The 23626-nt window shown below is 28.0% G+C and overlaps 1 protein-coding gene across 1 annotated transcript in view; it reads right to left on the bottom strand.

Annotated features, from left to right (window-relative positions):
- Positions 1–3008: 3008 nt before the first annotated feature.
- Positions 3009–23626, bottom strand: part of LOC145843398 (uncharacterized) — a 46648-nt gene continuing 26030 nt past the window's right edge. The window contains exons 46-80 of the mRNA XM_082950876.1: positions 23414–23528; positions 22900–23056; positions 22392–22563; positions 22133–22242; positions 21889–22018; positions 21362–21573; positions 21044–21175; positions 20564–20689; positions 19844–20008; positions 19565–19684; positions 19271–19411; positions 19053–19179; positions 18784–18949; positions 18488–18669; positions 17882–18036; positions 17538–17777; positions 17082–17252; positions 16436–16599; positions 16076–16235; positions 15702–15862; positions 13654–13823; positions 13211–13439; positions 12803–13023; positions 12412–12662; positions 11621–11795; positions 10951–11222; positions 6726–6956; positions 6414–6612; positions 5940–6156; positions 5661–5740; positions 5244–5477; positions 4525–4590; positions 3974–4107; positions 3751–3790; positions 3009–3302 (exon numbers count right to left, since the gene is read on the bottom strand). Of these exons, the coding sequence (XP_082807002.1) occupies positions 3184–3302; positions 3751–3790; positions 3974–4107; positions 4525–4590; positions 5244–5477; positions 5661–5740; positions 5940–6156; positions 6414–6612; positions 6726–6956; positions 10951–11222; positions 11621–11795; positions 12412–12662; positions 12803–13023; positions 13211–13439; positions 13654–13823; positions 15702–15862; positions 16076–16235; positions 16436–16599; positions 17082–17252; positions 17538–17777; positions 17882–18036; positions 18488–18669; positions 18784–18949; positions 19053–19179; positions 19271–19411; positions 19565–19684; positions 19844–20008; positions 20564–20689; positions 21044–21175; positions 21362–21573; positions 21889–22018; positions 22133–22242; positions 22392–22563; positions 22900–23056; positions 23414–23528 (5744 nt within the window). The 3' untranslated portion in view covers positions 3009–3183. The remainder of the gene's footprint in view (positions 3303–3750; positions 3791–3973; positions 4108–4524; positions 4591–5243; positions 5478–5660; positions 5741–5939; positions 6157–6413; positions 6613–6725; positions 6957–10950; positions 11223–11620; positions 11796–12411; positions 12663–12802; positions 13024–13210; positions 13440–13653; positions 13824–15701; positions 15863–16075; positions 16236–16435; positions 16600–17081; positions 17253–17537; positions 17778–17881; positions 18037–18487; positions 18670–18783; positions 18950–19052; positions 19180–19270; positions 19412–19564; positions 19685–19843; positions 20009–20563; positions 20690–21043; positions 21176–21361; positions 21574–21888; positions 22019–22132; positions 22243–22391; positions 22564–22899; positions 23057–23413; positions 23529–23626) is intronic.

Genomic DNA, 23626 nt, shown 5'->3' on the forward strand with positions numbered 1-23626 from the left:
GCCTCTACTAGTTATTGCTCCCGACATACTAAAATCGCCTCTAAAGGAAACCCTGCCTTAAAGAATATAAATACTATGTTAAGTTTGAAAAGCATTGTTAGACTAAAACTACTGAGCTTTAGATATGTAAACTAGTAAATGTACACCGATACACGTTTTAAAGAAAAATATGTTTAATGTTTTTTTAACTAAAAATATGTATGCCCTACAACTTTATAGCAGTTAGCGCATTTACTAGTTTTTTTTTAAGTTATAATTTTTTTTCTAGTGACAAACTAGTTATCACTGTCAGCAGACAATGTTAAGCTATTAAATTAGAGATTGTTTTAAAATTGTTTAACTTGGCATTAAAAAAAAATCGATGAAATTTTTCTGTAAGTAAAAATAATCATCGGCTATCAATTAGTTTATTTTTTTTTTAAAACTATGACTTTTATGTTTTATTGTTTATTAAACGATATGAATAACAAATTATTGTTTTGTATAGTTGAGTTAGCTCTATTTGATATTTTTCAGCAGTAATTCAAATAAAACAATAAATACGAAAATTAGAAACGCAGCTACGAATATGTCGGCCATCTCGAGTTATTTTTAGAAGTATTGAAAATTTAACGAATCTTTGTTTTCTTAAATTGTTTTCAATCTGAAAAAATGAAAAAAAAAAGTTATATTATGTTAAGTTATTGAGTTTTGTAACAAGAAAGTAGCTTTGTCAAACTTACACCTGTTCGTTTACAAAACAAGATATTTTTATCACAAAGGAATAACAAATTAACATGTTCAAATTTCAAAACATAATTATTTTTAACATAAATTGTTGAAGTAACAATTTTAGTTTACTTAAATATTTTTCATCAAACAATACTATTTAAAGAACTTTATAAAAATATATTACACTTTACAAAAATACTCATAGAAAATGTGCTAATTAATAAACAAATTGATTAAAAAAATATTTAATATCTATGCAAACGAATACTTGTTTTACAATTTAAACTACATTAAAAAAATGGAAACATTAGAACTAGGATACAAAACTATGGTTCAATTTATAACTTGTCAATCTTTAAAATTGAAAAACAAAAACTGATTCAACTATTCAAAATATAAGTTTAAGCGTTTGCTAATAAAAATGCTAGCGAAACAAGTTCACTAGAACATATAATAATAGTAAATTAATCAGTATTCTTTCTTTATTACACTAACACATGTTTATGTGTGTTAACGGGTTAACACACTTCAACGGAATTCTGTGAAAAAATAAATTTGTAAGGAAATAGTAGAAGCTAAAATAGATATATATATATGTGTATGTTTAAGAATAAATACTACAGATTATTGTAGAATAATGATTGATAACTAGTTTATTATGATTTGTTATTGTATTTTACTTTACTTATTAATTACAAATATTATATACTTTTATAACAGTCTGATTCAACATTATATATTGTACATACTTTATTAACCATTAATCTACAAGAATCTATAGTATTATATTTTTAATAAACACATATATACACCTACTTCAGCTTCTATTCTTTCCTTGCAACATTTATTTTATTATAAAACTCCGTTAAAGTGTGTTAACCTGTTAACACACAGAAACATGTGTTAGTATAATAAAGAAAGAATACTGTTTAAATTTGTTATTTTTAAACTTATTTGTACAGTTTTTAATTTAGAAAATATTATGAAGCAGGTGTTGTGGTTACTTATTACGTTTATTTTGATATTGAATAGATACAAAAACAAATGGGGCATATTGTAGAACTTATAATTAATATAAATCTACTCTTAATTATAAATTTAAACAAAATAGTTACTATTTGACATTTTTATTTCGATTATACCAAAACTATTTTTGTTAGTTGCAAAAAGTTTATACAGCTTTATAATTCAAAATTTTAAGATTAAAAATTTCATTTTAGATAATACGCTTCAAATAAATTTTAATATAAAAAATTGTTTTGAATTACTACTTCAAGTATTAATTAAGTTTAATTTTCTTTAATTAGCTTAAGTTTTTTATGAAGTGTGTAAACTGTACATATAGCATCCCGTCACTTTTTAAATTCTTTATGATTAGTTTTGTCAATGTTACTGCGATTTAAGATTGTTTATCATTGGTTTCCACAATTTCTCTAAACCAAACAAATTATAAACGAAATTTGAACAGCCATAACTAAAATTAAGAAGATGCGACTTTATAAAGGAAGTTTAGTCTTAAACGTAACTAGTTATTAAAATTATGTTTTTCTTAAATAACATTATTCATGTAATAAAGTCATGTACTAGTTTAGTTTTATTACTATTATCACTAATAATTAGAGTCTAATTACAACCTTTACTAGCTTTGTTAGAAAGATTTTTGAAAAAATTATAAAAATTATTTAATTTTGTAAAAAACACTAATTTTGTCAAAGTGATAGATTGTACAAAAGATAAAATTTGATGGTAATTTGTATTTATAAATTTAATTAATATCACAGATAAATTATTTGATAGATAATTGAATGCAGAGCATGAAAAAATATTTAAACTGTTAATATTAAGCATTTTACTCTTAGTCAATTTATGTACGTTTTAATTTCATTAGTAGGTTGCTATCTAAAGTTAAATAATTTTTTTTAAGTATTTTTTAAAATACTATACTTTAACTTTTCTTGCTTATAAAAAATGTATTTCAAAAGGTTAGTCTAATTTCTATGAAAAAAAAAACAGTCAGCCGAGTTATGTGGTTTTGGAATAAACCGCGAGCAAAATGTCTTTAAAAGTTTTGTAGTAGAGCTTTATATATAATATATACTCTTTAGAACGAATTTTCTTTTATAGCTGCAATATTTTATAATAAGCTTACTAAGTTCAAGGTAGTCTCACACACTCCTATAAATTAGTAAAAAAAAAGTTAATATAATCCTATAAAAAATCCATTACAGAGCTTTTATTTATACACAGAAAAGACAACGTTTAAACATTCAATTAAAATATATTTACTGAAAATGGTCATGCTTAAATAAACTAAAAGATAATCGTTTAAAAATAGTATTTAATAAAACTATAATGTTATGATTTTTACATGATAAAACTACTTTACAAATGAACAACTTATAAAAAAGTATTAATTTTTTTTTCAAGTCATTAGATTAACGATCGGATTCTTTTTAAATGTTTTACATGCAGTTATTTTTTTGAAGTTGTTGCTACATTTGATCCATAAACCCAATCGCCACTCGGCTGTCGAGATGAAAACTTTCCGGTCACCGATGACTTTCTACTTGATCTACGTCGACGAAGAATGTCTTAAATTAATAAAATTTTATCAGTTAAAAATATTTGTGGAATTCATATATTCAACTTTTTAATATATGCTTGTTTTGTATCATATGTTTCACTTTAGGGGTAAAGATCACTAAAAATAAATTAACTTATTGCTCATACCAGTCAAGTATTTAATCTAAAAGAATGTAAAATAAAATTGATAATAGTTGTATGTGTTTGGTATATTAAACTTTAAACTGTTGTTTTAACAGACAATGCAAATATAAACATTAAATATCCATAAAATAAATCAAAACAGTTTTAAATATATTTTATAAATACTTTATTGTCCATAAATTTATAGAATCTATAAAAGTAAAATTATTAATAAAAATATGTTTTTTTACACTTAGGTTTTATTTAACAGTCGAAAATAGCTTAGATTTGAAATGAACTGTTTTTTTTAACTCAACGAAAAAAGCAACTTACTTCTTTGTATTTTGTTATTAACAACCTCTAAGTCTCCCATCTGAATAATTATAGTTTGGTTAGTATACTATATTGTTGAAACTTTAAAAACTTTTGTTTTCTTATAAAAGAAAAACAAAGTTTGTTTTGCTACGCTTAATTTTTTAAAATTATAAAAATAACACAAATTGTAGACAAATTTTTACTTAATCAAACTAAAAACGTATAATATATTAAAAAAAACCTCTGCACCAACACCTTCTTTTATAGCTTGAATCTTTAGATACTTGTTGTAATTTTCTTCTAATCGATAAACATACTTGTCAAGGGTTTTTTGAAGATTAACTAAGTTGTGGCCAGAGTCTGTTTCGAGTTCATCTGAAATATTTTATTCAGCAGTACTAGCATATGAAGATGTTTTTATATAACATATAAGTAGCGAGCCTTACTATAGGTAATACATGTTTACTGTATTAAAATAAAAAATATGATAGATTAGCCATATGTTTGTAAGAAAGATGGTGAAATATCTTATAGATGGAAAAATTATATGAAAAATTGTACAGCCATGTTTGAAATGATAAAAATTTATTTAAAAATAAGTAATAAGTATAAATTATATTTCAAAATTGTGTTTAAAAAGTTAAATATAAATTTTTATACAAGTAAAAATGAGGCTATACGTAACAAAACTTATGTAGAAACATGTGTTTTTACTTTAGAACTCAAGTTACGAACTAAAAAAAGTATAAGTTTGGGCTTATTAATAACAAAAAGAGTTTAATAAACTCATACAAGGAAGAGTAGGGAGAGGAACTTTATCTGCAGAGAGTGGAGCTGTTTTGTTTCCATACTTCATCGCTGAAAAATAAGCTTGAGTTATTATACTATTAACTTATACTATAAATAAATTATAAAATTTTAATTGTTTTAGTTAACGCAAATAAGATATTAAAACATATACTACAGTTTAAAAAGTTCAAGAGTTTTTATTTATTATATATGGTTGGAAAATAAGTAAATTTACCCTTTCAATAAGTGTAGAAATGTTTAACCAATAAAAATGTATTTTTCAAGTTACAACTACACTTTGCGTGCTTAAAAGAATTTTAATGTTGTTATCAAACATTATTTTTTCTTTAACAAAGTTCTTTTTTAAGTAAACGTTTATACAGTTTTAGTTGTAGGCTATAGTATTTTCTATTATAATATAACTATCAGTATAATTTTTTAACACATAGCCTGGACCAGCAGAAATTTTTACATGCTTGAAATTAGCAAGATATAAAAAAGACCGCACAAAACAGATCTATCACATCTGCTGTTTTTACATTATTTATTTTAATAAAACTTCAACTTGAAATTAACAATATTTCTATTTTTGAAATTAGCGGTAGCTTTCATAAACTTATTACCAAAATTTTGAGTTTGAAGTAAACTATAACAAGCTCCATTAACATGTCTTTTTATACAAAACTATCTTGCTCTATATACGGTAAACAAAATTTTAATACCTTTTCCGCTCAGGTCGAATCCAGTCCACTTCTTGAACCTGTGCATCATGAAGTCGACGATTTCGTACTGATTGTGCCGCTTGTTCACCTCGTCCAGTGTCATGCTGTAAGACTCGTTTATTATGGATATGAGCACGTTGAGGATGATGAACATGGCAGTGAAGCAGAAGACGAAGTAAAATATCGGCCCGAACCACCTGTAAACGTGCCTCATGCTGTTGTATAGCGGTCTTCCTGCAGTGATAAAATTTAATGCATTCTATTTCTTACTTGGAGTTGAGTTGTATAAGCTATTTTTTTAGTGATTTTAATTTAATTTAAATATTTAAATGGCATAGTCTTTTTTAAATTATTGAGTCGTAAATCAATAAACATATAACACATATTTAGCAGATTAATATAAAAATAAAGTCTAACCCATGGTTGTTGCCATCATAGTTTCGAAAGAAGAAAGTAAACTTTTGAAGTCTTCCAAAAATGGTGAGAAAATTACGTATCTAAAGAAAAAGAAAGTACTTTTAAAAAATAAGTACTAATCAGCTAGAGATTTATGTAAAAAAATAGTTGGAAGTCAACACAGTAAAAGTACACCTCTTTATTTATTTAAAAAAAGGGCTAACAGTTAATTTTGTTACTTACATTGCTAAGATTAGAACACAAAAGTTTTTTTTTCAACAAAAAAATAAATTAATTTACCCAATATGTATAAACGCAATGTAAAACACAATTGCGATAACAAAGAAGCCAGGCCACTGTTTTGCACTGTTTTTAAGCACTGAAGTGAGCATGCCAATTTTCCTGTTAAACCTGAGCAATTTCAGAAATCTGATAATTCCGAAGAAAGCAGAAATGGCTAATAACGTAGCAACTATTGAATCAACCATCATCACTTGTTGGAAGTTCACATATTTTCCTGTGCAATTACAACAATTAGTAAAACAGTAGTTATGTAATGTAACAGTCTTTGTTTTTTTTTTCAATTTAGGTTTTTTATTTTGTGTAGCAAAAATACTCAAAGAAGCTATTTAATTCTAATAGAGTTTTTTTATTCGTATGGTTGCTCTCAACTTATATAGAACATACTATGGTGTGTGTTTGTAGATTTTTAGATATAGTATTTAAACTGTATAAGTACTTTAAAAAAACTATAAATATATTCATTTTATTTACTTTTATTCTCATGAAAAAACGCCATAGTAGATGAGAGCAGTTTCAACTGAATAAAATAGAAAACAGTAGCAGACCAATCTGCACACATCAGAGCGAAATCATAATAATTCCAGGGATCGGCGAAAACCCCTTTACCATGTTTGTACATTCGGTAGAATTGCTTGTATGTGAAGTTTATCAAGTGAAGAAAGTAGATAATCTAAATTTTATTATTCTTCAGTTTTATTAACAGACGAGTTTTTAAACTTTGACAAATTTAAATTATTTTTTGTTATTGTTTTGCTTTAAACGGTATGGTAAGTTGTATCTTACTTGGGCTAGTATCATCACAGTGCCATAGCTGCCGATATGTTGGTACGGTCGATAAGTCATGATTGAAGACATGGTAACCGCAGCTCCTGTTGGTGGAAACTCAGACAACATTTCAACGCCAGTGAATAAATTTACGTTAGGGTTGTAAACTGTAAACTCAGCAAAAACTGCCCTCGTGTTTGAGTCAATCCATGAGTTTTCGTATAATGACTGCATTATTAGCATTCCAGACTAGAAAAAAAGTTAAATTTTTATAATATATATCTTTTGTACTTTCTTAAACTATAGTTCAACTAAGTTAGTGTGTAGTAAAAATTTATTATTATAAAGTATTAATTTCAAAAGATCATTAGTGTAGTTTTAAGTAGATATTTTTACATAAAAAGTGTTTAAACTTTAAATGCACGTACAAAACATTTTACTTAGCATTTCAGACTACATGTTACATATCTTTTTTTTTAAATGCAACATATAGAAAACTATTAGTTATATAATAAAATTGTAAACTTTTCAAAAATTAATTTGTTTATGTAAACCAGGGTTTCCCAAACTCATTTACTAAATCGCCCCCTTTTCAGAAAATTAAAATAAAATCGCCCCCCACGATTTTACAAAGTAGTTTTTCTTTTGAGTACAAACTTTTGAGCGAAAAATGTTGTGTTTGAAATGTAATTTAGTCTGGTACTTCTTATTCACGCACTTTTGAGCTGTGTTCAAATTAGTTTACAGCGCTTGAGTATGTAATTTACAGTTAATATTTTATAAGCCCGGTAAAGTGTATTAAAATACTTAATTATTAAAAAGCCTTCGGTAATCTGTAATCAATCCTGTTTAAATATGAATTGTTTTGAAACTTTTAAGTCAGTGGTGGACAACTTTTGTAGTCAGCAATTCATATTTACTAAAAAAAAATTCTAGTTTCAAATCGTTAGAAAAATTTAATTGCGGGCTGCATAATTTAAAAAGAATAACATATAAGAAAATTAAAAAACTCGAGCAGATTGTAATAAAATGGTTTAGTATTATTGTGATCTAGGAAATACTATTGTGAACTGAAAATCAATTTGAAAGCGTATTTAAAAATATTAAGTATCAAAAAACAAATTTTATTCATTTTGCACACGTAGTTTTCAAGTTACTTAGCGGGTCAAAAATTGACTGGATCTGAACCGTACGTTGCCCATCTGAAATCTTAACTGAAACCTGACATGACTGAAATAATGTGTCATATAACAAACTTCGGATATCTAGAACTTAATACTTAGTAACTTATTCAAGTCGCACAAACACTTAAATTATTAAATAGGAATATTCTCAAATTACTATACCAGAGTTTAAAAAACTATAAGAAAATGAACAGTTTTTTTTTACGCATTATGAAATAAATATTAAAATATAATTTCTGATCTAGTTTGAGAAAGTTTGACCGACTGGTTGATTTTCTCACATGAAAAGTGGTTTCATTAACAGCTTCAGTTAATGCAGTAAAATTATTAACTTCAATGTTAAGATATATTATAAGCAAGTTAGTTGTAAAGTTAAAAATTTAATTTTGAATATTTTATACTGTATGTTTCGTAGTAGAATACCATGAAATAGTATTTGACTTCGAACAACCTTTAGGAAACTAAACCTAACTCTTAAGATTTTTTTCTTATTTTAAATTCAAAAAAAAAATTACATGTTTTACTGTTATTTCTGTGAACAGAAAGTTAATAATAAAAAAAAACTTTTAATTAATTTAAATAAATTTTGTTTTGTAACTGTATCAGTCTTTTTAATGGCTTATTTAAATCTTTTTGAAAGATTTATTTTTCTAGCTATTAGCCTATAATAATTTAACAGAGGAAAATAATGAAAAACAAAAATTTAGTTTTGAACTATTAAAATAAACAACACATTCTAATTGCTAATATATTTCAAAAAACAGCTATATTAATAACTTAAATTTCCTAGTATATAGATTTTTTAAAGATAATAAATCAAGTAAGACAAAATAAATTGTTTAAGAACCTTTTAAATGATAAATTTTCAGTCATTTTAAATAGAGATCCAAAATCTATACTCTTTTAAAACCAAAAAAAAATCTTTTTTGAAATAAAATCTTTAATCGTTATCAAGATGTTTTTATTTATACAGATCAAACAAGTAATAAAAAAAACTGTCAAATAAATGTCTTTCAAACAAATAAATTAATCACTGTGCTATAAAAACTTTTAGTATAATGTAAAACGACAAATTTACCAGGTCAAAATAAAACTATTAACAACTTTAAAACAATAAGCATTTAATAAATACAGTAGACTTCCGCTTGAAATCGCACTTTGAACAAAATTAAAAAGTGCGAACTCAAAAACTTATTGTCATTTTTTTTTACAAAATGACAAATTTCAATATTTTATATGCAATAATCTAATCGATAAATATAAAATCCACAAAAACATAAAACAAATATTCATTAAAATTAATAGATCTATATAAGCTATAAAGTCTTATATATTTTGTTTTGTTGATACTTAGTTAGTAATAGACTTTATTAAAGTTAAATTTAAGAAAATATAAATTTGCACTTTTTTTGGGTAAAAAGTGCGAACTCAAGAGGAAGTCTACCGTAATTAATATAAATTAGACATTATGCAAACCTGTTTTAGATTAAATAACTTAATAAAGTTGTTGTTATAAAAAGACTACTAAAACACAATACAAACAAGGTTAAATAAGAAATGTTTTAATATATCAATTAAAACAAAAAAACTTTCATAAAATAATGTCTGCTACTGAAGTCTAATATAATGGAAGGGTTAGGTTCATGAATACTTGCGATTTTTTCTATATCTAATTCTTAATCAGTAAAATAAAGCCTCAAGTCACCTCATTTACAAATATCTAGATTAGATCTTTTGCTCAAGATGTGATAATTGAACTGCAAGCTTTCTCAACAACATAGCTAGAAGGAAAAGCTATAAACAACAATCTAATTTTTTCTCAAATGTTTGGATACTTTTGCCTTAGTTTTTGTTGAGTTCAAAAGCTTTGATAATGTTTTTAGGAATAATCTACTTTAAGTTTAAGGTCAGTTTGTAAGTCTAAGAAGGTTTCCTGTAAGTCGTTTACTTCTAAAATATCTGCCTCGAAGGATCCATGTTTTTAACTATATGATAGCTTTTTTGTGTCAAATCGAAATTTTACTACATAATATGATACAATTTTTAAAAAACTCAAAATTTTCCAGGCTTTTTTTGCCTAAATTGTCAAATTCTAGGTTTTTTCAGGTTTCTAGGTAAATTAGCCACCCTGAATAGTTTTATTTCTTAGTCTAAATTAGTGACTTTTCGAAAAAAAAATTAAATGCCACGAGGTGATAGTTAATAATAGATAACATAGATATTAACAAACCATTTATGATCCCAAATATATCAGGTTATAAAATGGTAAGAGGGATTCCGATCGTCTATGATCTATGTAATATTAAATAAGAAAATACATGAATGAAATCATAAGTCATAAGCACTTGATTTTTTTTTCTATATTCTACATAAACAAAATAAACTTTTTTGTTTAAGTTTTACCTCAGGGTCAAATGTTTGTAGTAAGCTAAAATTGTTAAAATAGCAAGAAAAAAGTAAAAGTTTTATGACTGCTCAAAATTTTAAAATCGCCCCCTTTTCGCCCCCTTACTAGTTATCGCCCACCCTTTCGCCCCCTAACTAAAATTCGCCCCCCGACTTACTAAAATCGCCCCCAGGGGGGCGATATCGCCCACTTTGGGAAACCCTGATGTAAACCAATGAGAAGTTATAAAAAAAACTCTTATGATGTTTAACCATAAAAATATATTAATAAACGCTATTTAAATTATAATATTTACGGCTTGTTCTGATATTTTTAGGTTTAAAAAACTTTAAATAATAAATATCATGCCATTAAATTTCTATATAACTATAGTTATATAGAAATTTTATGGCATGTTAATTATAATTTTGAAGTTAATCACTTTTATTACGCTCTCTATGACTGTCTAAATAAAATTAAAAAAAAAATTAATGTACTTTTTAAAACAATATAAGCTTATTAACTATCACAAAACAATCTGAGCGAGTATTATAGACAAATTATAATATATGTCTGTTGTATGTATTTTACATGCCTCAAAAACTTTTTCATTCAAGTTGTAAATTAATATGCTTAGCGAAAATAGAAGTTTAATTTTTTTTTTGAAACTCACATCGTAATTTACACCAAGCTCTGCAGAGTAGCCGCCACCTGGATACAGACCGAGGTTGCCAACGAACGGCACCCCTCTCAGTTCGGTCCACGTTTGGTATTCCCACGCAATCACGAGCGGGTCGTCATTCTCATCATCGCCTTCTTCCACCACCACTTCTGTGATGTTTTCCGGCAATTTCCAACCCGACTTGTAGTTTTTCGAGTCTTCTTTCGACAACGAAAACTTGTTTCTGCAAGCTTTTTGTACGGACCCCACGTTTGGACAATTTTCTAGTTTAAACATAGTTTCGTATTTACAAATTAAATTGAAAAATATAATATAACTACATATCAAAATTTAAAACTTTCAAACAAGAGTTTATATATTTTTGTTACTTCAGTTAAAGAGTTCTATCAAAATTATATACTACACTAGTAAATTCTCAATTCAAAAAAGACACCGTTGACTTGACTGCTTGAGTTATAATAAAACCAAGTAAATAAACTGTCACAAGTTCAGTTAGCTTATACAAAGTGCTTATTCAAAATTTATAGTATCATTTTACTACAAAAATATTCAACTAACTTATATTTATACAAAGATAAGGCTATATGTAAAAGGTTTATAAGTTTAATTTATAAGAGAAAAATCCTATTGCATAATAACTGAAACTTTTAGTATAACTTACCGGTTTTTACTCTGACTTGTCTCAATCTAGCTGGACCGACCCTGTAGCTCTGTTCATCAGTCAGAAAACTTCTTTCTCTCCAATTCTTCTTTGCACCATTGTACCAATGGTGAGAGTACAAATTTGGAATGAGAGTTTTGTTTACAAACTTCCAGAAGTACTGCGTTGAACTGACCTTGTGAAATTAAAGCAATAAAATATTATACTAAACTTTTTACTTCGAATACTTAAAGAGTAAGTTTTTTTTATCAACCATACTAAATTTATTTCAAGCCTTAATTTTTTTCTTAATTTAGAGTTTACAGTAAATAGTTTTACTGGTTGTAAAATTTTAATATTAAAAATTTGATACTACTGGTATTACAGATCTTGTAAGAAAGTATTTTTCAGTACTTCTGAAAACTACTCATATTTAAAAAAATTTGTTATGTAATAACTATGCAGAAATTTAGTAAAATAACAATTTTTACCTTTGTTTTAAAAAATACTACTTAAAATTGCTTTATTGAATTTTTACTTTCAAACAAAATACATGAATGTTTTTTGTAAACAACGTTTACAGTTGTTAACTCTTATTTTTACTTTACCTCATTCGTTGTTTATTTAAAAACCATTCAAGTTTCATACTAAGTATTTAAATTATATAATATAAAGTAGACAGTTAAAGTTAGTTTTATGTCTTCAACTGTATATTAGTTGTCCAAATAACTAGTACAAGTAAGAATTTTCTAAAAATTACTTCGCATGTATAATTAAGTTAAAGAAGTTAATAGGTATACTAAAGATCTTACTGTATCTAGTCCGTTAGTGGTCTCTATAAAAGTGGTTTTGATATGCTGGTTAATGATTTGCCCACGTGAGTCGCGCGAACCGTGACACAGGAAGAGTAGAACCATTATGTACATAAAGTACACGGCGACCTCCCATATTATTGACGACATGGCCTTTTCCTTGTTGCGCAACTTCATTGCTCGTTTCAGCTTTCGCTTGCTCGGTGGCTTGGGAGGCGCCAGCAGCTGGTCCTTGTTGTGCATCTCAGACTCTAAAACGATAAAAAAGGTTAATTTGAAAATCAAATATAAAATTACTATATATTTTATTTGTAATGTAAAGGAACTTTTAACATTTTTAAATCTAACTGGAAACAATTGAGTATTTTATGACCGAAAAGCATTTATTTACCGAGATCATCAGCACAAATGTTCAGAAAATTCTGATCCGTCTTTTTGATCTCATGTTCGTCAATTGAATCAAGGGCACTCTCGTCCGGCTTTTTCGTTATAGTGGCAACAAACATTGACAAAAAGATGACTTTTATTGGCTGAACAACGAAAACAGACTGCCAGAAACTGAGCATCATGTTGGAAAGCCATTTGTTTGCCTTCTCTCTTCCCCATTCAAAGCTTTTATAAAACAAATTATTTATCTTTACAAAAACCAATTAACTTTATTACCTATAACCTAGTTTGTTTACTAGAAATTGAAGTTAAAAAATTTCCATTTAAGTTACCTTTTAACGCTATTTTTTAACTAGTAACAACTAAAGTTAACGAATAAACTTATGAGCAACAAGACAACATAGATGCGAACCTGTACAAGATGGCAAAAAATCCGGAAGTCAAAACAGCAAGCCAAGTGAGCGTCCACGCGATGTACACGCAAAAATGCGGCCACTGGGCAGCGGCAGCCGGCCGATCCTTGCTGCCGTAGATGTTGGGCTTGGCGTTGATTGTTCCGTCACTGTTGATGGTGTACACCGCGTCGCACCCCATCAGCTGGGAGGGATCGGGCAGCGTGCCCGCGTGCTCGTGCAGCTTCCCTTTATTTCAATATTTCAGTACATTTTTAGTGATAAGTAAGATATTTAATGGTAATCTTATTTTATTTTATGATAACTTTGTTTTATACATGGAAAATAGGTTTGTGTTTGTGTGGCTGAAAGATTGTTATTTGTACACACAAACAAATAAAAGTATGAAAAGTAGTAATAATTATTTATTCGTTTAACAAAAACGTAATACAACTAAACAAACTTTGTTTATTAAATTTTTCTACAACTTTTTTCAAGTTTTCCTTCTCCTGCTTGTCACATTTCTCCTGCTCCTTGGTTTTAGCTTTTTTAAACAGGACCATGATGATGGTGGTGACCGGTACAACGAGAGCTGTGCTGCACAAGCTTATCCATATTTGCAATGGGGACACCCTGTTTTAGAATAAATTTTAATTAAGTATTATAACATATATCAAGCTGTTTTATAACTTTCAAACTGTTTATATGTTTTTTTTCAGTTTTTACTATACAGCTAAAAAGGTTTAAAGCTTGCGTTTAGTTATATTGTTTAACTACCAAAACTAGAAAAAAGTTTTTGCATATTTCATTTTGATAGTTGTAAAAAAATCCCATCAAAATAAGTCAGTTATGTTTATGGAAAACTCGGTTAAATTAAAGTTATAAATTTACTTAATTTATAACGCTATTAATAATTACAATACTATATACTTAATATTATAAGATGTAACGTTATAAGGCGTTAAATCCTGGAGATCCTGATAAGCTAAGCTTATCGGAATGTATATCACAGATGTTCTTGTGCTAAAACTTTATTTCAACTAACGGCGTTTCACTGCTCTCAAATAAATTTAAGAACAGATCTACGGAGTCTATAAAATGTTAACACACATTAGAAAAAAAGCAGAAAAAAGCATGTATAATTATGTATAGTGTTTATCTAGGTAGTAACTATAAATGGACTTTATGGTTTAAAAACAAAGTTTGGGATAAAAGCATAAAATTATAAAATTGTCTACAAAAAAAACAAATTTAATAAAAGTAGGCACTAACCTCAAAAAGCTCTAAGAATAGGCAAGTTTTAAAAATGAAAATTAAATTGAGTTGTGCAGAAATGTTACGTCATAATAATTTTAACAAATTGTTCAATAATTTATACAGCTTAAAAACATGAAGTATTAAACTTGCAAGTATATGTAAGTTTTGTGAAATAAATTAGTACATAAATAGACAGAGTTATTTAAAGTAGAATCGTCGGTTATGGGGACAGATATTCGATAAATCTTGCCGCTTATTCAGAAGTAGGTCTTTATCTTCTGCTGCAATTACTGCTCTTTCTGTATTGCAAGTTGGGCAAATTCTACTTACTCCGTTGGATGCATGTTTTATCTTTGAAACAATACTCCACTCCATGTTTGGCCTTTTACCGTACCTGTGAAAAAAGCTCCAGACATAATCCGATAAACGCGTGCTTTGTTTTTTATTTATATTTTTAAAAGTATGTTTATGATTAGCATATCTATCCTTGAAAATATGCTAATCATAAACATACTTTTAAAAATATAAATAAAAAACAAAGCACGCGTTTATCGGATTATGTCTGGAGCTTTTTTCACAGGTACGGTAAAAGGCCAAACATGGAGTGGAGTATTGTTTCAAAGATAAAACATGCATCCAACGGAGTAAGTAGAATTTGCCCAACTTGCAATACAGAAAGAGCAGTAATTGCAGCAGAAGATAAAGACCTACTTCTGAATAAGCGGCAAGATTTATCGAATATCTGTCCCCATAACCGACGATTCTACTTTAAATAACTCTGTCTATTTATGTACTAATTTATTTCACAAAACTTACATATACTTGCAAGTTTAATACTTCATGTTTTTAAGCTGTATAAATTATTGAACAATTTGTTAAAATTATTATGACGTAACATTTCTGCACAACTCAATTTAATTTTCATTTTTAAAACTTGCCTATTCTTAGAGCTTTTTGAGGTTAGTGCCTACTTTTATTAAATTTGTTTTTTTTGTAGACAATTTTATAATTTTATGCTTTTATCCCAAACTTTGTTTTTAAACCATAAAGTCCATTTATAGTTACTACCTAGATAAACACTATACATAATTATACATGCTTTTTTCTGCTTTTTTTCTAATGTGTGTTAACATTTTATAGACTCCGTAGATCTGTTCTTAAATTTATTTGAGAGCAGTGAAACGCCGTTAGTTGAAATAAAGTTTTAGCACAAGAACATCTGTGATACTTAATATTATATTTATACCAACTAACGTGAAGGGTCCAACTTTAAGTTCTGTAGTTCCTGACTTATCACTTTTTGTGCCTGATTTGAAAAACATAGCGTTTGCTATCATGGTCATGAATAAAAGAGCCATGCAGCAGTTTAAGCGTTGTGTCCTCGTAAAATTCGACTTTGTGGGCCGATAAAAAAGCTAGAAAATTGTATTTTTTGCAACATTGTTTTGGCTAAAAATTTATCTATTTATTTTTGTAGTTTTACTCAGTAAGAAGCATTAAAAGCATATTTGTATTAAGTATGTATTTTTTAATTTTTTCTTTTAAGATGTATAAAATACAAAAGTTTCAAAATTTGTTGTAACAAAATTATATTTGTTTGTAAGTTGAACATTAACTAATTGACCAACCGATATCCAGAGATGGTCTTCAGTAAACTTTTGTGACGTAGTCGACACAAAAAGACGATTAAAAGTCGACATGTTTTCAGTGGAAGCTTTTGGTACAATTTTGTCAACTTTCATGTCTCCGTCATCAACGGCCAACCATTTGTCACAAATGAAGTAGTACCTAAATTAGACAAATAGCTCTGACTTAAATTTGGCGCAAGTATAGATTTTAATTGAAACGAAGTTAGAGTTTTTTTAGAAGTATTTGTTGTTACTATATAATTGTTAAAATACTTGTTGAAAACTAAAATTATCTTTCTTAATATTTAATTAAATTACCTACTAGGTTTTGCACTAGTTTAATTGTTACGTAGAAAAAACCTTTTTCCAGTCCTGACATCTTGTACGACAACTTGGTCCAGGTACCAACTTCTCATTTCTCCTTTACCACGGTTGTCGTGCCATATGTGGATGTGGGACAGCTTGCCTAGCGAATTTTCTTCTCTGACTAGCAGATGGTTGACACTTCCCCGTGTGTATGGGTGCTGTTTAGAATTACAATAAGTTTATATACATGTTTAAAGGTAGTAAACTTGTTTTATTCGAAAAAAAAAATAGTTTCAGGCTTGAAAAGATTAGAAGCTTAAAGCGAGTTTTGAATTTCAAAAAAAGTTATGATAAAAAAAAACGTTTTTTTAACATCAACCAGAAGTTTTAAATGGCTCCTAAATTAATATATGATAGAGAAATAAGTAAAAGTTTAACTTTTTGTAGTTTTTACAAGTTTATTACAAAAAAGGTCAATATATTGTACAATAATACGTTTAAAATAAAATCGAAGAACAACGTTTTTGTCTTACAAGGGTCTAAAGATACTGGAAACCGTTTAAAAAAGGTCCCCCTATATTACTTAAGTTGTTTAACAAGGTAAATTAGCAGAAAATAATTCGCGTTGATAAAACCTTTTTTAAAACATTTTCCTTTTCTGTTGTAAGCACATTTCAAATAAAATAAAAATATTGCTTACCTCGCCTTCTTTATGAGCAAGTCTGCGGACTCTGCTTTGTCCGAGGTCTCCGTAAAAAACGCAGTAAACTTTAGACTCTGTTGTTGCCTTGCTTTTGTGGCCAGTGAAAATAGTCACTTGGTAAAGATGATTATCAGTACGTCGGTTGTCCAAACAGGATTTCAGCTCCCACTGTAAAGTTTGCTTTAAATCAAACTTTTAAACTGGGTACTATTTAGAAAATTGTAATTTTGTATAACTTCTTTAATTTAAAGTTTCTTAAAAAGTTTATTTTAATAAATATATCGGTTAAAAAAGACCTAAAACTATTAATATTAAATAAAGACTTAGCAATTGATAAATTTTTTTAACAATAAACAATATAATTAAACGTGTAATTATGGTAGATTTAATCTTCTTTTTTACTACTATTAAAAAGGTATCGTAAAAAAATATTTTTTTTATAAAAAAACTCACTTTTTTAATGTCAAGTCTGTCCTGTCGTCGCGCCAGAATTAGACCAATTATAAAAATGCATATCAAAGAAATTACAGTGGCAAACACCGCAGGATTGTCAGCTATATCAATTTTGGCCCAAACGGTGGCAAAGTTAATGGTATTCGGAGGAACGAAAAACTCCGCACTGAAAATTAGCGATGGGGAGAAGTCTGTTTCGCAAGAACACTCAGTTACCTCAGGAGTGCTTCTTTCATCTACCTTTGAAATAAAATGTATCAAATTAAATTACAACCAAAAAAAATCAACTTTAAATTTTTGCAAAAGTCTAGAAAAATATAAAACGAATATTTAGTAGTAAGTACTTTGCAACCAGCTCCGCTCCACTTTTTAGTTTTCGAGTCAAATCTTCGGCATCCGGGTGTGACGAGCAGGAACCAATAAGCTGTCGAGTTTTTCACTTCATCAATGGACCTTCTTCGGCGAATTCCCTTTTTGTTTGCTGGTGCGGTGATGTTTACTGTGTAAGCATATATGTTTTGTATCTGAAAATGATGAAAAATAGCTATAAAAACAAAAAAAAGCCGAAAAAATCATCGTATAAACCCAGAAAGATATTTTAAATGAATGTTTTTAGTTACAAAACAAATACAAACTATTTTTTTGAAATTAAAAAAGAACATAACTTTTTACTATCGGTCGTTGTATACTATATACTTTATATAATATAACTTGGTTCCATTTAAAAAAAATAACCTTATTTTATGTTTGAAAAAATATATTTAAGTTAAATAAAATCAAAAAAATATACCGAGATAAATATACTAAATTAAACTTAATTTATGTTTTAATTTGAAAAATAATGAAATTTTTATTCAAATAGGACTTAAACATGTGGAAATGTACAGAAGACTTAAAAAATTTGGAGATAACTTGTAGTGTGTGTATGTTTTCCTTAATGAAAAACTAACAAATATCTCTGATGCCGATGTAATAGAGCCCAGTTTTGTCCAGCTGACTTTCTGGGACAAATATTTTGAAGCGGTCGTCAGCAACATCAACATCCCACAAGTCGTGAGGAAGAAGAAACTTGCGATCGTAATCCTCGTCTGTTGGCTTTTTACCATGTCGGATGTATACCTCGAACTTTGCTCTATCAAGTGTTATATTTTTTAACTAATACACGGTTTATGATAGTATACATATTATACTTGTTACAAAGTAGTAATTAGTTTCAAACCGTTATACACTCTAGAAAAAAAAAAACCTGTCGTCATCTGGTTCAAGTAGTATAAGCAGTGAGTTGTATTTGCTGATTATTTCGAACTTGCTAATGCTGAGACTGGTATCGTTTATACTTCTCACAATTCTGACCATGTCTTCATGAGCTTTAAACGTAGAGGGAACTGATATACCCACACTAGGAGAAGCACCTGAGTTTGTACACAAAAAAGAATAAATAGTAAAATTAAACAACTATAAGTTAAACAAAGTATAATTAAAAACTTGATAGTATATAGTGCACATCAATAATACCTTCATGCTTGCTTCTGCTGTTTTCGTTAGAACTATCTCCTTGACCAACATTCAGCATGGTTACTGGAGAGTTAATCAGGGCCGCATCCTCACCAAATGCGAACGGGTTTTCCTTAAACGCTGTAACCTAAAATAAGCATTTTTGCTAGCTTATTTTAAAAATAGATAAAAAGTCAAACTTTAAAACTACTTTTCAAAAAAGTACTATAAAACCATACTTTGAGGTCTACTGGCTGAGACATGTTGGTTCCGTTAGCTCCTGATCCTAACAATGATTCTGCAGAAGGAAGTTTAAGCTCAGAACCTCCATTTGTTTTTAATGGTGCTTTTCCAATTTCTGAAGGGTCAGTTTTTTCCACCTAAAATTAAGTAACAAAATCCCACGTAGTGTGTTGTTTTTAAGTAAAAGTAGTTAAATATGCTATAGGTTTTTTGCCAAAATAATCATGTTAAAATTAAAAAATCTTTGAAACTAAATACAAATTTTTATTAAAGTATTTTTTAACTCAAACTTTCATTTCAAGTTCATCACTGGCGACATCTAATGCTGGTTCTCCTTCCAACTGCTTGCTAATAAGCGCATTTGCAGTATTTGTAATTGCACCTATGGCATCTCCCATCACTTCTTCAGACTGTTTTTAAAAACATACTTAAACAAAGCATTTCAAAAACAAAGCATTTAGTTATACTTTTTTGTAACTTAAAACTAACAAAATCTAGAAATAAAAAATGCACTTGTTAGTTAAATTAAGTATAAATTATAAAATATTTAGTTTTTAAGTTTTAGTAACTTCTAATGCCGATCTTCTGACTCTTCTACGTTCCTGCTTTTTCTTGAGTCTTCCATAGTACTTCAGCTCCTCTGGTGACTGATCTTTTTCGTCTAAAACTGCAAAACTTACCTCTGAAGATTGCTTTTTAAGCTCCTTTAAAGCGCTTAAATCAGTTTCCGATGCCTGTAAAACAGTTTTATAATGTAGTTTTAACGAAAATTCTCATTAGACAAAAGAAAAAGTTGCATTTATACTTAAAACTTTAATAAACAATGAACTTCACCGCAAGATCAACAACAACAGCATCCGAGACAATCCTACGACCAGTTTCGTTCTAATTAGGACTCATCAGGCAGGAATAGTCGCGAGAAACCGCTGTTGTGATCTTAACCAAGCGGGATTAAGTCCAAAGTACTGAAGCGACCGTTTGTGGGTAAAGTTGAAAAAAAATAATTGAAACTTTGAAAACAAAGTTAGACTATGTTCACGTTGCTAATAAATTAAACGATTAAAAATTAATGAAATACATAGTTTATAGTTTAGTATAAAACTTAAAAGTGAAATTTTGTTTAAAAAGATTCTTGAACGGAAGTGATAAAAAGAGTAGCTTTTTTAGCTCAGCAAAACACTTTGCATGTAATAAATCGTTAAAGTAAATTACTTTTAGAAAATTTTGTTTCTAATATCTTTTATACTGAAAAATAAAATAACTTAAAAAAAAGTTAAAAAAAAACTTACTTTAGCCACCTTTCCTAGCGATCCAACAATATTATTTGCAGCGGATGCAAGATCCTCTTTGTTGGAGTCTTCGTTAAAGTTAGATAGTTCTCCAGACATGCTTTTCATAGAACTAGCTGCCTTTTTCTAATTTTTTGTTAGATTTTTAGTAAGTTTTTTCAAAAACAAAATCTAATGGCAATTTCATTTAACTAACAATATTAATACACATAATATTTTTTTAAAGTTAGTTAAAATATAAAGTTATCTATTAAGATTACAAATATAAATATACATAAATTTTTTTAGTAATAATTGTAGAACTTTGTTTATTAATTATCGCATATTTTAATTTCCTTTTACAATTTTTTTATAGTTTAAATTATGTATGCAAACAACTATTAGCTTAGAATTAAACTGATAATTATATATATATAAAAGTTAAGTTAACAAATTCAAAAATTTTCCATTCGAAATTGCATGTATAGAAATCATAAAAACCTGCGCATCAGTGTCAATTTCTTTAGGATTGTTTGTTATGGAGTTCATAGCTCTAGTCATCTGCTCCAAGTTTTCCACAGATGTAATTGACTTTGCTGCTGTTGAAATACTTCCCACCAGTTCACTCCTCAGCTTAACAATGATTTTAGTTATTTTTGTGGCAATATAACTTTTGTTTTATATCTAGCTGGAATTTAACTCTAAATTTGAAAAAGAAAAAACATATAATCAATTTTTAGTTTTTTATTTAAGCAAATCAAGAAAATTTCATTTTAAAATTTAAACTGTTTTTAACATGTAAAAGTTAACTCAACAAACCTTGGTCTTTTTCTTGCTCTTTTCTTCTTTGTGCCGAGTACGATTGACACTGGAAAAATTTCCGCTATAAGTCGCTGTTGTTGACATAACAGTGGACGCTTCAGTGGTGGCTGTTGTGGGCGCTACTGTGGTGGTGAACCACGCTGTCGTCATGTTGATCATTTCATGGTCCTCGAATTCCTCAGCCTCGTCATCGACGTTTAACAGGGACGCTGAGTTTAAAAAAAAAATAAATTACTTTAAAGTGTTTTGCTCGCTTAAAATTTTTTACTTGTAGAACTAGTTGTAGAAAAACTAAGAATCTTTCATGGAAAGATTAAGCTTAAACAAAAGAGAAAGTAAATTAGATAGTTACCAACAAATAATAATTTTCTTAAAGTAAAGTGAAACAAATAATTTGAATATAATTATATGCTTTAACAGAACTTCACCAAAAAAAAAGTATTAAAACAAAAGGCTTAAATAGTTGTATTGAGAACTAGCTTTTTGTTCTTAAGAAATACAAATAAAAATTCTCATATACTGACAAATTGATTGTGCAAGTTGAGCTGCAGCCTTGCTGTTTCCAGTATCGGACATAATTGCCATCTTACTTGCATTACCACTGGTCAAACCTGACAATGTGTCTGCCAAATTCGGCGAGTTCGGTTCCATAATCTACAAAAATAACGATGTCTACAGGCTTAAAAAAATCACTTTTGAACTAAAAAAATCAATAAGAGCGTCATTTTGTTTTTAGGCTTTCTGAAATAAAAAGTGTCAGAAAATTACCTGCATTGATATAATGTTTGAAATGGCACATTCACCGTAGCTGTCGCAAACTTGAGCTATGACTGACACGGTGAAATTGCGGTCTCTTTCTCCTATAGCCATTGATACACCTAGAATAATGTATATATATTAAAATTTTTAGTTTTTAGTCTTAAAATTTGAACCTAATAAAGTTCTCAGTTAAGACTTCAAATGTTCTACATTGCAAACCAAGTTTAAACATTGTTTTTATTTTAATATATCAACTATGTGACCAAACCTGGCGTTTTTGGCACGCTTCCAAAGTACAGGAGAAGACCTTTTGTTTGGTTGCCGTGAGGTAAAGTTGAAAACTTGTAAGTGAGTGGAACGTTTTTCGCTGATCTCTCGCTACTTTTCGGGTACTTTAATTTATCTCCTTCATCTTTCCAATCTCTGCATTCAAACATGACCTGCAATTGTTTAAAATTAGCTATACAAAACTCAAATCTTTTATTTTAAATTTAAACTACAATTTTTTAAAAGCTTATGGTTGTATAAAAAGTTAAAAAAAAAATATTTTAAAAAATACCTAAACCATTAAAGGTAAACATTTACTATTGTTTTTTCTTACCGTAACAAATTTTTATCCAACATAGAAAACGAAAATATGTACAAAAATAATTTTTCTTAAAGAATAAACAGCGGTTAGTTAAATACTTATAAAAAACTTCAAGTTTTTATTACAAGCTAGTGGGAAATCGCAATTTAGTAATAAGTTGATGTTTTTTGTATATAAAACTATAAACTTCATCAATAACTGCGCCTCCTTTGTAGAAAATTCTCTGATAATGTGATATAGAAGGTTGAAAACTCAATTCTATGCTAAGTGACTCTTTGTTGTGGTTAAAAAGCCAGCACGTTGAAGTCTTTTCGTCAAATGACAACGATACACACATAAATTCTCTGTAAGTTTAAAAGTTTAACGCTTTAAATGTAATTTTAGCAAAGCATCAATTAACATTTATCTAAAAAGTAAAAAAATAAATCTTACAGTATTTTACATTTATTTATTTTAATATCAGAAGTTAAGTACTAGTTCTATTTGATAACAATGTATTGCACCTTAGTACTATGAAAAGTTTAAAAATAGTATACTAGCAAAAAAACTGTTCTATTGCTTAGCTTTGAAAAGTTTTAGAAATTTATAAAAATGTATAATAGCATAAAAAGTTTACTAATTGAGCTTACAATTTTTATAAACAACATTTTTACAGATTATTTATTAAGTTACTTTTTATTTAAAACTATTGTTTTTCAAACCTTGTCAAAGTGCAATGCTCCTTGCATATATCTAAGTTAGTTTTATTGAGTTGTTTCATGTGAGAAATCTCAGTCAAGTGCTGCATCGGATATTCTATGAAAGCTTCAGTGTAATCTTTACAAGAAAAAAAAGTTTAGAACATTCTGTTACTTATCTACTTGTTATTAAAAAAGCTTAATATCACTAAAAGTAAAGATTGATGTCGTTAAATA

The sequence above is a fragment of the Thalia democratica genome, chromosome 1 (genome assembly GCF_965202585.1).
Source record: "Thalia democratica chromosome 1, ktThaDemo2.hap1.1, whole genome shotgun sequence".
In the NCBI taxonomy this organism is placed as follows: Eukaryota; Metazoa; Chordata; class Thaliacea; order Salpida; family Salpidae; genus Thalia; species Thalia democratica.